The 14,063-nt window shown below is 45.5% G+C and overlaps 2 protein-coding genes across 3 annotated transcripts in view; one reads left to right on the top strand and one right to left on the bottom strand.

Annotated features, from left to right (window-relative positions):
* MCTP2 (multiple C2 and transmembrane domain containing 2) overlaps window positions 1–10,013 on the bottom strand; it is a 242,419-nt gene extending 232,406 nt beyond the window's left edge. The window contains exon 1 of one of the 2 annotated variants that reach the window (XM_047737123.1): window positions 9,900–10,013. The gene's annotated coding sequence lies outside the window, so the exon portion shown is untranslated. Of the gene's footprint in view, window positions 1–9,800; window positions 9,874–9,899 lie in introns of those variants that run through there. The other variant, XM_047737124.1, reaches the window with a different exon arrangement.
* Window positions 1–12,798, top strand: part of LOC125104569 (basic proline-rich protein-like) — a 60,590-nt gene extending 47,792 nt beyond the window's left edge. The window contains exons 2-3 of the mRNA XM_047737126.1: window positions 9,900–10,264; window positions 12,460–12,798. Of these exons, the coding sequence (XP_047593082.1) occupies window positions 9,900–10,264; window positions 12,460–12,549 (455 nt within the window). The 3' untranslated portion in view covers window positions 12,550–12,798. The remainder of the gene's footprint in view (window positions 1–9,899; window positions 10,265–12,459) is intronic.
* Window positions 12,799–14,063: the final 1,265 nt, after the last annotated feature.

Raw genomic sequence — 14,063 nt, 5'->3', positions numbered from 1 at the left:
TAAAATGTCAACATCTGTATCTATTTAAAAGCTGACATCAGTTTAAAAAACAAAACAAAACAAAAAAAAACACACAGTGACTTGTTCTCCTGGGGTTGTTCTCATATGGAACGAGCCATGGGTTTTACACTTACTGACTGCTTGCTTTGCTACACAAATTTATTATAACAATTTCGTGTTTTAAATCATCACTTGGGTCAGATAGGAAAGAGAGACCTTTTCAGAGCATCTAGTTCCATGTATTCACAAGCTTCTGGCAGAAAATTGCTCTAACATGATGTGTTTATCAAGATCCTGCCAAATCCATCTCCAGAATAGGGGTTAGCAGGAATCTAAAGCTTTATCGATGTGGCTTTTATTTTTTTTTTTTTAAAGATTTTATTTATTTATTTGACAGAGAGAGAGAGATCACAAGTGGGCAGAGAGTCAGGGGGAAGCAGGCTCCCTGCTGAGCAGAGAGCCCGATGCGGGGCTCGATCCCAGAACCCCGAGATCATGACCTGAGCCGAAGGCAGCGGCTTAATCCACTGAGCCACCCAGGCGCCCCTCGATGTGGCTTTTAAAGCAGCCTCTGCGGTGAAGGGTTTCAACTCTGTATTCAGCCTGGGAATGCACAGAGCAGCTGCTTCCAAATCCACGAGCCAAAGAAATACCCACCATCTTAGTTGTCATGAGTCTTGGAGACTCCCTAGTTTTGGGGCTAAACCACATCACCAGAAACTAAGTCAGAACGGAGTGGTTAAAATAGCCCAGGCTTAGGATGGAAGAGTGGGGTGGGGGGATTGGAAGTAAAATTCCAGCCAATAGGCTGACCCTGTGCAACTCACATGGCTTCTCTGGGTCTCAGTACTCTCTTCTATAAAATGGGTATGACTCCTATCCAGCACAGTTCCTGAGAATAAGATGATGCTGCCACCTAGTAGAACCTCCATAATCCCAGGTAGCTGGCGCGTGACATGAAATATATGCCAGCTGAGTCCACGTGCCCTATAAACCAGGGAAAACAAAAAGCTTCTTCCACCAAAAGAAAAAAACATCATGAAAAGGCACATATTGGCAAGGAACACAAAAACTAAGCACTCAATTCTTGATTTATAATCTTGAGCTCACGATGACAAAGGCAGAAGTGGACACAAAGCCAGAAGTTGGAAAGGAAGTCATTAACAAAGCAAGTAAATGCCAATCGGTTACTAATGAGCAGGGCAGCACCAACCTGTTCAACTTTTTCTTTGTAATCACATAAAGAGTTCATGATGTTTAGAAACAATGTATCATGTACATTCTCAGGTCTGCCATGTCTTCTGGTTCAAATATTAACAGAGTTTGAAACTTCCTGAGAACCTTCTTTCTCATCCCTTGCTAAAGCCAAAGGTTTCTGTACCAGCGCAAATAGATTTAAGAGAAAGAAAGAAACGTCAGAGAAATTCTGCCTGTTTAGGCAGGTCTAAAATGCTGAAAGCGACTTCCGCCGAAGATTCTTACAATATCCAAAACACTCAACTATGTAACAAAGTGCATGACAACCACACCAGAGAGGAAGTTAAGTTAGAAGGGTGACGCCAGGGGCGCCTGGGTGGCTCAGTCGGTTCAGCGTCTGTCTTCGTCTCAGGTCATGATCCCAGGGTCCCAGGATCGAGCCCCGTGTCAGGCTCCCTGCTCAGCAAGGCGTCTGCTTCTCCCTTTCTCTCTGCTCCTTCCCCTGCTCGTGCCTGGGCTCCTTCTCTGTCTCTCACACTCTTTGTCAAATCAATAAATAAAATCATTAAAAGAGGGTGACACAAAGACTGGGAGAAGATGGAGACAGTTCGTTACAGGGCCTGTTTCAGCAACAGACAAGAATTCTCGCTTAAGTGAAGCACATCGCCGGAGGACAAATGGCGACAGACTCATTCACAGACAGACTGACCAGGTGAAGATAGCAAGACTGCGGCACCATGGACCCCACCTCATTCAGGAAAGAGCAACAGGAGGTGGAAGCACTGACCCCCCAAGGCCATTTTCAGACTAGAAACCTACATATGTAATAATTATGCAATGTTTTACACTTGGTAAACCTGTTAAACATAATGATGTTGGTTACATACAATTACACTATATACATTATACACATTATATATATTATATATATATACATTATAATGTATGTATACATTATATGACATTACATAATAATATAGTATCCTTTTCTGATATAAGAAGTTCTCAAACTAAACACCAACATCTTTCCCAATAGCCCCCTCCCCACTACCACCCAAAACACAAATTATCATATTATCATCACAATCATTATTTTTACTTGTTTCTGGTCTGATTGGGGTTTGTTTCATTTTTGTACCGTCCCCTCAGTCACCTATTGGCTCTGAACGCGGGGACATTCACACAGATAAGTTTAGTACTTTCTGTTCTAGTTTTCCTGACCAGATCACAACCTCTCATGAATATGTCTTTTATTTTTATTGTTAAAGATTTTATTTATTTTTTTCTCGGGAGAGACAGAGCACAAGGAGGCAGAGTGGCAGGCAGGTGCAGAGAGAGAAGCAGGCCCCCAGCTGAGCAAGGAGCTGGATGCAGGGCTCGATCCCAGACCCTGAGATCATGATCTGAGCCGAAGGCAGTGGCTTAACCCACTGAGACACCCAGGTGTCCCTATGTCTGACTTTTAATGGACAAAGTTGATCATAAACTTTCAGTTCCTCAAAAGCAACCAGCAACTTCTGAAAACCTGTCTGTTCTTTCCAAACGTTGCTTCATGCCGCAGAGGGATCTCTGCCCACCGCTGGCTCATTCCAGCTGCCCGGTCCTGCTAAGCTCAAACAGCCCAGCCTCTCACCGCTCGGCTCCCATGGCACCTTGCCCCTTATCCTTAGCAAACAGCACACTTTCTTGCAAGTATCTGTAAAGCTGTCCGACTTCCCATCTTGGCTGTAAGCTCTCAGAGGACAGGGAGATGATTCACAACAAAAACTCCGTATAACGCATGCTCAATTAATAGCTTTTGGACAAAGGAACACATATTTATTTCAGCCACTCTCTAACACAATTTTCATTTTTTTTTAAAGATTTTATTTATTTATTTGACAGACAGAGATCACAAGTAGGCAGAGAGGCAGGCAGAGAGAGGGAGAAGCAGGCTCCCTGCTGAGCAGAGAGCCCGATGCGGGGCTCGATCCCAGGACCCTGGGATCATGACCTGAGCTGAAGGCAGAGGCATTAACCCACTGAGCCACCCAGGTGCCCCTCTAACACAATTTTTAAACAAGCCTTCGACTCAACTCTGAGCACCTACAGAAACCTAATATTCTACACAAAAATTAATTTTGTAGTATTGATATCAGCAGTACCTACAAAACAGCACTGGCTGATCTGTATGAGCTACAAAATGATCCAGATAGTTAATTTATAATAAATATGATATACATAATAAACATGATATATCAGATATGATATATAAATATCTATCATAAATACAAATATTTATGATATTTATAGTGAGTACTTTTTTTTAAGATTATTTATTTATTTGACAGACACAGATCACAAGGAGGCAGAGAGGCAGAGAGGCAGGCAGGGGCAGGGGAAGCAGGCTCCCTGCTGAGCAGAGAGCCTGACGTGGGGCTCGATCTGAAGACCCTGGGATCATGACCCGAGCCGAAGGCAGAGGCCTCAACCCACTGAGCCAGGCGCCTGTATAGTGAGTACTTTTAACAAGAGAAAATAACCCATTAAGAGGAAGATGGCAAGCATTTTACCTTATGACAATTATATGAGCTGAAACGCTGCAAATGAGCTTTCAATGAGCCCCTTGCCACTCCTGCTCCGGCCAGCCCTTGTTTGCTGTTCCACATTGCCACCCTCCTCCCATGGGCCAGATCGCAGGCTATCAACCATGCAAAAGGGCCAGAGAATTTATCTCCACCCTCTCAAGAACAAGCGGAAGTAGACCCTTTTCACCTTTCCCATCAAAGGACTTGGAATCTGTGCCTACCCTGCCAATGCCAGGGGAAATGCCCACATTTCCTTTGTGACCTGCTCCTTGCTTCTACCCTCTCCTTGGGAGATGGCATCATTCATTTGTTGATATTACTCAACCTGCTGAATTATTCAGTTGGGTTCTCTGCTGCATTATTCAATGCACCCAAACCTCTACCTTGGAGTCATGCAGACATTTCAAACTCACAATGTCCACAAAACTCATTTTTATTTGTTCAAAACAATTCCATCCTGACTTGTTGTCCTAGCACCAACCCAGGGCCCCCATCCTCCTACAACCACCTGTAACCTACACAATCTCCCAGATCATCTCTCAAATCCTCACACACCTCTGCTTCCCTGTTGCCTTAAGCCAAGCCCTACAGCCTCCCTCCTGAACTAAGATAACTTCTTAACTTCTTTCCAAATGACTCACTGCAGGAATTAGGGCATCTGACTCCATTCAGCCATAGCACGGTGAGCAAGTTTGTCCTCACGACTCTGTACGGATCCTATCTGTCCAGCCACCGCTGTATCTTCTTCCGGTGCCTGACATTAACACTCAGCACAACCAGGCAGGCAACAAATGACTATGTGAATGCATGAATGCATGGTTGAGACAGCCAGCACTCCCAGAATTAAGTTCTGCTGCCTGCCCTGCACTCAAATTAACGTTTGTCTAAACATTTGCATGCGGAGAAGTGAAGGCTCAGTAACCCAAGGTCCACACCCAAAGGCAAACCTCCATTTGGCACACTCACACATGTCCTCACATCTATACCTGTGTTCTTTTTTGTTGTTGTTCTTTTTTTAAAGATCGTATTTATTTATTTGACAGACAAAGATCACAAGTAGGCAGAGAGGCAGGCAGAGAGAGGAGGAAGCAGGCTCCCTGTTGAGCAGAGAGCCTGATGTGGGGCTCGATCCCAGGACCCTGGGATCATGACCTAAGCCGAAGGCAGGGGCTTTAACCCACTGAGCCACCCAGGTGCCCCACCTGTGTTCTTTTTCATGCCTCCTGAAATGATGGAGGTATTCCATGACAAAATATAGAGTTACGGAGAACAATCATTTTCAGAAAGAAAAAAAAAGTGTGAAATTGCAAAGCACAGCTCTTCTAGGTACCTTCCAGGACCTCATAGACAAACACACCATCATCTTCAAGCCATCTGTGTCCTGGACAGGGAGCTGGGCTTTAGAAGAAAGTCCCCATGCCCATACCCAGAGGAAACCCACATTACAAAACAAGGCTACCTTCTACCCATGGGGGGAATGCACATGAGCCTATCACCATACCAGGGAAGGAGGAAACATCCATGTTGCTCAATTACGTATATGCAATTGTGTCCATTTGCTTTTGAAACTTTAGAAATTCCCACAAGGAGGGAATGACAAAATGGTACCTATCTCATCTGGCAATTTGTCCCTAAAGAAATACCTGTTAAGGGGCGCCTGGGTGGCTCAGTGGGTTAAGCCGCTGCCTTCGGCTCAGGTCATCTCAGGGTCCTGGGATCGAGTCCCACATCGGGCTCTCTGCTCAGCAAGAAGCCTGCTTCCCTCTCTCTCTCTCTCTCTCTGCCTGCCTCTCCCTCTGCTTGTGATCTCTGTCAAATAAATAAATAAAAAATCTTTAAAAAAAAAAAAAAAAAAGAAATACCTGTTAAACCCACATGGTCAGCAAATGACAATGATTGTTAAAAAGGGCCAGTCCACATAGTCTCAAGTCTCCCTTCCAGCCTCTCCTACAAGACCCGCATGTAACAAAGACACAGATGAAAACTCTCCCAGGCAGAAGAGAGGGAAAGCGCCTGAATCCTGGCTGAAATGCTTTCTAGCTGTGTGCCTGGGGACAATCCCCTTGTCTCTTTGGGCTGCAGTTTTCTCACATTAAATGCAAGTGACAACAGCCCTGCTTTGTGGGGTTGTATTCATGATTAAAAGAGTTCCTATTTCTTAGCACAACGCCTGAGTACAATCCGGGTACTCCATAAATGCCAGTGATCGTAACATAAATGATACTCATATCACAGTCATAGCATATTAGCATTGGCATGAATCCCACTCCCCTCTTACCATCACCACAGGGGTGTCTATGCCCAACCAGTTCCGTGAAATACCAAGAGCACCAGGTCTCAAACTTTAGCACGCACTACAGTCATCAGGAGGGCTTCTCAAAATGCAGATCGCTGTACCTCAGACACAGAGTTTCCAATGCAGAGGGTCTGGGATGGGGGCTGAGAACATGCATCTCTAGTAAGTTAAAACCAGTTGTGCGGGTGCAGCTGGTCTGAAAGGACATGCTGAGAACCACTGACCAAAGGGGCCTCACTGCATCCATGGAGGAAAGTACCTGGGTCCAAACCTCTGGCTGTCTCCAGCCCTCCACCCACATAGAATGCCCTCCCTGGACTCTTCCATCTTGGTAACTCCACCAACAATTCCAAATTCAGCTCAAGCCATCAGGAGCCCTCCAGGTTCCAGGCCAGCACCTATGACCCTGTGCTATCAGAGTGAAATCAGCTCCATGAGGGTAGGAGCTCCCTGGCAAATAGGACCTTGCCATAGTCCGTGCCTGGCACATAGAAAAGCCTCCATTAATGATGAGTGGTAGAATGAGAGCTGGGAGCGCCAATAGCCAAAGGCATCCCTGGAGAACCAAGCAAAGTAGAAGGTCCTAGAAGTCAGCTCTGGGCCTTCCCTCCAGGCTATTTACTAGATATGAAATGCCCTGAGTCCCCAATAAGCCGAGTATCCCTCCCTCCCCAGCGACCAGCCTTCATCCTGCTCAGTGAACCATGAGTCCTTTGCCTACAACCACAGTTGGCCCTCTTACTCTTTGACGGTAATGGAGCTTCAGCTTCCGGCCTCTCGCTGGCAGAGGCCCCTATGAGTGCTATAGGCTGCTGGGAGATGCTCAGTGTTCTCAGGGAGAGAGGGCTGCAATCAGGAAGCATTTTTATGTAAGCATTTCTGGTAAATTGCCCAAAAAGTTCTCAGCTGAAAGAGAAAGAAACTTCCAGCAAATGGTGATCATTTCTTTTTCCATTCTAAATAAGCATTCACTTTCATAACTAATTTTACATTATTTTTTTAAAGATCCCCAAATCATTTGCCTTTCAGGTGTCACAAAATCTAGATCTGCCCACTTCAAATCTCATGCATACTCTGCTCCCTGGCCCTTTCGGTCTTCTGGAAAGTTCTCTAATTCATCACTCTTGGCCCCTCCATTAGAGAATCTTAACCAAGCCAAGCACACATCTACAAACACATTCTAGTCAGGATTTCAAATATTCCTAAAGAGGAGTTCAAGGTGCGTTGTTGATTTCACTGTCAAATGAAAACAAAAATAAAAATTGTGCTAAGCACAACTCGGGCAGAATATAGCCTACCTGATCCTCCCAACACAGGCAAAGAGCCTCTCTTCCCCACCTCACCCCCCAAAGACACATTTTTTTTAACACCTAAAGATAATTACGAAACCCCTCAATATCTCTGTATAATTACTAACAATGATAAGGAAGGGTTTAAGAAAGCAAGTGCTCTCTGTGTCAGGAATATTATTTAAAATTCTAAGGACTAGGGATAACTGGGTGGCTCAGTCAGTTAAGCGGCTGCCTTCAGCTCAGATGGTGATCCCAGGGTTGTGGGATCGAGTCTGGCATCGGGCTCCTTGCTCGGCAGGGAGCCTGCTTCTCTCTCTGCCTGCCACTCTGCCTGCTTGTACTGTCTCTCTCTCTCTGACAAACAAATAAAATCTTTTAAAAATTTTTTTTTAAAGTCTAAGGACTATTTTCATTCTCATCTACAGCCTAGTAACTGCAGTTTGAAAATCACTTTCGTGGTTTACATTTACATTATTAAATGTAAATGTATTAAATTTTGTTTATTATAATGTATTAAAATTATTACATTATTTTCATTCTCACCTACAGCCTAATAATTGCAGTTTGAAAATCACTTTCGTGGTTGACAGAAATTTGAAGAAATTATGAGTTGTCATGGATCATTCACTCAAAGGCTAAACTGGGAATATTAGGATTCCTTCCCACATAAGTGCACTGCAGTACTCTCTACACTTCTAGAGATAATTTAAGGAAAAACAGATACACCTTTTAAAATAAATGTTATATTCATATATGATTATAGATTTATACACACACACACACACACACACAAAGTCCTCTCTAGATGAAAACAGTGGTTTCTATTCATTTGAAAGATATGGAATCAAGCTGACCTATGTTAAAGGATATGAATAATAAGAAAATTAACTGTTACTTCAATGTGTAATACACAAGGAAGACCTACAAAGTTTTACCATATTTGTCCCTCTTGGACATATTTGGTCCTTAAAAATATGTTAACAAAGACGCATAATAAACTTTGTATTTTAAAAACTGCCATTCATCTTCTTGGCCCAGACTGGTTATAGTTTAACCATACAAAGAGACTGAAAGCAATACTCATTTATTCATAACGGTCACTTCAACTGACATGGATTGTTTTAGGAAAATAAATTTGAATTATTTTCCATTAAATCTGCCAGATTTACACTAAATGTCAGAGAACCATGGAATAGTGAAAAAGCACGGGTTTTGCATTCAGAAATATCCCCCTTCGCTCTCAGGTCCACTAATTACTTTCAACAAACTGCTGGATTCCTCCCCGCCTGGGTTTCTCCCTTGAACAGGGGGAATAATATCTACGTTGTGTATTTTACGTAACAAGATAAAGTGCCCAATAACCTTATTTTGAGGATGGTTTTCATAGCCCTTGTCAGCTGGGATGTCAGACTTCTTTAAAGATTTTCATTCTCCCTGCATTTAAATGCTTAGTACCAGAGATTAAAGAAATGCGGCGCAAGCCCCTGCTCTTTCTGAGCACCCACCTGCGCGGAATGAGGGCCCTAAGTGTCCCCTTTGTATCAACACCTGTGCTACCAAAGGGCACGCCAACCTGGCTCTCGCAGAGGTTCTTCCTTAAAAGACATACAACAAATACGTATTGAATTAAATGCTGTTGACCCAAGCGAAAAATGGATGCTAATAGGAATCATAACCCATAGACCTGTTTGCCACTCAGTGCGTTGGGAGGCAGGTTTCTGTAAAGTTCCAAGGTTCACCTGGAAGCTGTTTAGTAACTCTTAAGTCGCCCCTGCCAATGTCACTTCCAGTCCGCACTTTGGTGAACACCTACCTACACGCCGCTGAAACCTTCAGACATCGCACAGAATTTCCTTCAGGTGTTCTAACCCGTTTATGGAAACCCAGCCATGTCCAAAAGCCTTCGGCGCCCCATTTGCTTGACAGATGGATCGCGCGCTAAGGAACTCACTGCGGAAGCAATCGTCTCTCAAGTTCACCACCACCATCACCGTATTGGGTGGGGGTTTTTTTGGTTTTTTTTTTTTGGTTTTCTGGGATTTTTGTTTTTAATGTGCAAGACTCGAACCCCCACACAATCATCCTAAGGCTTTCTTCTCCTGGGCAGCTGCGCTAATGCCTGCGCTAAGAACCAAAGTTGAACCTCCGGGTCTCCACGAAGGGAGCGCATGAAATCCCACACAAACGAGGGGCTAACCTCTGCAGAAAAAGCCCAGGCGGTGGCGGTAACTAACTCCATTGCGCCCCGAGGGGACCAAAGGTGTGTCCTTTAAAAAGCCAAGAATTCCTGGGGCAAGCCGCCCGCCCTTCGTGCGCTCTCCAGGACTGCCCCCCTCGGATTTCTGCCTCCCATCCTTGGCACATCTTTCGGATTCCGGAAGCCGCGGCTCCCGGGAAGGAGCCCCGCTGAATTCCCAGCCCGAACCCTCAGGGTCCCCAACGCCTCACCTCGGTGGCGAGCAGGCGCCCGCCCGGGAAGAGAGCCGGCGGCTACCCCCGCGTCCCTGCCGCGCGCGCTGCCAGGTAAGCCCGACCCCGCCCTCAACCGTCCGAGGCCGCGTCCCGGGAGCTGCCCAGGAGCCTGCGCGCGCCCCTCACCTGCCGGGACCCGCCGCGGCCGCCGCTCGCACGCGCAGAAACAGCCGGGACGCGCCGGGGGCGGGGGCACCTCCCGCGCTGTCGGACTTCCTAGGCCCCCACCCGCCAGCCCCGCCTCCAGGGGGCGGAGGCGGCCGTGCGTCACCTTGGAGCCACCTCCCACGAAAGCGCGGCCGCAGCCGCGGCCGCCGGTGGCTCCGCCAGCGGCTGCCCCTGGGCCCCGGCGGGGAGAAGAGGGAGAGATCGCTCATAACGCACTGGTCCGGCTTGGCTCGCCAGAAAAGGAAGATGCGCCCCAGCAGTCTGTGTTCAAAGTGAGGAAAGAGGACAAGTGTGACTTGCAAACTTGTAATGGCTGAGTAACGTGTCTTCGCGGACACTCAGAGGAGTCCCCGTTAGTGCCGTCGCTCCCTAAGGGATCAGTGGGGAGAGCAAGCTGCGTTTTTACCACCCTGACCCGGGCAGGAGGTACTAGAACCAGGCACCCCATTAAACCCCTGCCATGTTTGCAAGACGGTGGCTGCAAGTTCGGCCACTCAGACGCACTGAGCTCTTTATTTGCTGAGCCTTGGTTCCTGGTCCGGAGAGATTAGGCCGATTTCCGTGCCCAGCGCAATGAGTACTCCCACTCGGAGACCCTGAGAGATCCTTGGGTCCCATGACTGGCCCTAAAGCGTTCAGCAAATATTTGCCCTTGATTCCTTTCCCATGAACTTTCTTCCTCCTTCCTCTCCTTTTCCTGCTGTACTCTTCTTGCACTTTTATTTACTCTTGATCTCTGCCTGGTCGGTTTCTTTTCTCCTCTACCAAGGAGCCGGTGTCTCCTGTGTGCTGAGGCTGCCTTGCAAGACACTCGGTGGTTTGGGGGGAGACGGCCCGGATAGGATCCCTGCCTCCAGGAGGTCAGAACTTCACACCCGGCCACCCCCTTGGAAGAGCAGGAATTAGATATAAGAGAGTTATACTAGTTAAACTGAGTGTGGGACAGACCTGGCGTTCTATAGGTGATGGGAGTGGGTGGCCTGTCAACTGGAGAATTTAATTGGTCTAATTGGTGGTTAAGAGCCTGGGCTCCGAGTCAGAAAGACCTCATCAAGTCCTGCCTTGGCAACTGATGGTATAAACCCAAGAGTTCACTTAATGCCTCTGAATTCCCACTTTGTCTTTGATAAATGGGGATTCAAATAACAGCTATTGTATAGATTCTGAGAAATAATTAAGTGCTTTACATAAAGTACTTAACCGCAGTGTCCTGGCCCACGGATCCACACTTAGGAAGCGTTGGCTAATGAGAATAACAGCATGGTAAGGAGGGAGAACATTTAGAACACAAGAGAACTTGGTTGGAAGCAGAGCTGTAGTCTTCACGCAAAGAAGACATTCAGCAGTGGCTCCCAGTGAATGAACCGAACCGCTCACCGCTCTCCGATTTCGGGGCTCCGCCTACAATACGGGGTCCCATTTAATTTTCACAAACCTGTGAAACAGTTCATAATATTCCTGGATTAAGATGAGGAAAATTAGCCTCAGAGCCATGAAATCATCGGCCTTGAAGGTATGAAACACGTTCGTAGCAGTCAGAGCAGAGTCACCTGAGCCTAGGGGAATCTGGCTTTTCCGTGGTGGCCTCCCTGCAGGCTGTATCCCCTTCCTCGGGGAGGGAAGGTAATGGGGGGAGGGGGACATAAAGGATACGGGAAGAAGGGAAAGAACAATAAATAGGGAAAGTAACCATAGCTTTGAAGGCCACTAATAATACAACAGAATTAAAATAGTAAGTGAACCCACACATAAAAGCCTTTTGCTTCCAACCCCTGCCACAATGGGGTTCCTGTTCTGTGGTTCCTGTAGCTCAACCACAGGCTGAAAATGACTAACAGCATTTTTCAATCATTAAATGCTGCAGAAAGTGAACATCTAAAGAGACAAAAATCTAAGGTCATACCTCCTCATCTCTCACCACAATATACTTTTCTGTCAAGCTTCCTTGAAGGGTTTTTGGTGCTTTTTCTTTCTTTTTTTTCACTTGTTCAAATATATTGCCTGCCTCTTTCTAGTATGTTCCATCCAGGAAATAATATCATTGCTTTAACTAACTTGACTTCATTCTGTAACCACAAGAAGCACTTAGAACAGCTGCTAGACTCACATATGTGGCAGATAAATTCAAAATACACTGTTGTGACATTTAATTTCTTGACATAAGCAAGTCTGAACCAAGTTTTATATAGGCACTGTCCATGATGCCGTAATTGTGACTTTTCTAAAAAATAAAATAAAATCTCCGTTCTACTCAGTCTTGCCTTCGTAATTCTCATGAACATCAAGATATGTAGCCTTTGAAGAAACAACTCTATTGAGAATATGACCTTTGAGGTGGGGATGTCTCACTGTCCACATTCAGATTAGACTCTTGCCAGATACAATTGCTCTTCGATGCTAGACAACATATGCTGGGTTGCATGGTGATGTAATAATTTCACCTATTCTTTTCCGTTTTGAATGGCGGATGTGTCTTCTACAGATCCCACGTGCTCCTTTGCCGCCACAGGTGATGTCTCCTGTCATGTATCAGAAGCGCCACGTGGAGGTATGTTAGCAATGTCGCAGTGCCTGTCTGAATGAGCAAGAGTAATTTAAATAGGACAAGTTCAACGGCTATAGTCACCTAGGATCTCTGCCCATGGAGTTAAAGGAGATTTTCCTGTCTGTAAGTGCAGAGAATCAATCTAGTCCAGCTCCGATCAGAGGACTCAGAGTTCATCTTGGGAGGACGAACCCTTTGGGTGCCCGAGAGAAAAGTTTGTGAGCTCTGCTAACAGTGACATAAAAGCTTGACACCTAGCATCCCTCACATTTGCCTTCATCGGTGCTCCTTGTTATTACTGGGGCAAAAAAAGCTGAAGTAGGAAAACAATTGAGATATAAATACAGAGATCTAGACCTTCCAGGAGGTGAAATCCATGTCATGGTTAAGGCAAAATTTAATCCACTATCCAAGTGGCCAATGTTTAGTGTGTGCCATAAGGAAGCCTATGGACTTTGCTACGTGGCCTTGAGAAAACGGTATTCTTTGTATTGTTCCACGAACCGTGTCTGTGATTACATTTGCTCAGTTTGGTTTCTTCCTACCATATAATTGTCCTGAGAGTTTATAGAAAACATATCCCCTTTTTATAGTGGCAGGTGTAGAGAGACCACACTTAGTGACTCACTCCTAACTCTGCCACTTAACTAACTACATGCTTTCCTGCAGTTGGTAAGAAAAAAAATTTAAAAAGCAGTGGTTGGTAGGGTTTCAGTTTCTTGAACAAAGGGAGTGGCCCTAACAGAAAAGGAGTCTTCCTTTCTAATTGCTCAGAAGTAAGACTTGTTATAAAATCTTTCTTTGGAAACCAAGACCAACACTTAGTTGTCTTATTAATCATAAGCCTATGTAACAAATTATTTCAAATATCCAGTCATGTATTTAACACAAGCTAATTAGGGGCGCCTGGGTGGCTCAGTGGGTTGGGCCGCTGCCTTCGGCTCAGGTCATGATCCCAGGTCCTGGGTTCGAGCCCCGCGTCGGGCTTTCTGCTCGGCAGGGAGCCTGCTTCCTCCTCTCTCTCTGCCTGCCTCTTTGCCTACTTGTGATTTCTCTCTGTCAAGTAAATAAATAAAATCTTTAATAAAAAAATAATAAAAAAAAAACACAAGCTAATTAATTGGAAATGTTCACAGGTAGTAAGTTGCTCAAAGTTACATTTTCATAGACATTATAGTTTTCAAGGGTGAGAATTTTTTTTTTAATAATTTTATTTTTTCAGCATAACAGTATTCATTATTTTTGCACCACACCCAGTGCTCCATGCAATCCATGCCAAGGGTGAGAATTTTTATGGCCAAGATGAACATCTGGTAATAGTTGCTTTTGAAAAGTTAAAATTATACTCTGGTTTCTCTTCAGATCGCATAAATCTTTCGCCTTTTAAAAAAAGTTAAAGTTGGGGCGCCTGGGTGGCCCAGTGGGTTAAGCCGCTGCCTTCGGCTCAGGTCATGATCCCAGGTCCTGGGTTCAAGCCCCACATCGGGCTTTCTGCTCAGCAGGGAGCCTGCTTCCTCCTCTCTCTC

This window comes from Lutra lutra, chromosome 7 (assembly GCF_902655055.1).
Source record: "Lutra lutra chromosome 7, mLutLut1.2, whole genome shotgun sequence".
NCBI classification, from domain to species: Eukaryota; Metazoa; Chordata; class Mammalia; order Carnivora; family Mustelidae; genus Lutra; species Lutra lutra.
The sequence above is the reverse complement of the archived record's forward strand: the minus strand, read 5'-3'. Positions and strand labels throughout refer to the sequence as shown.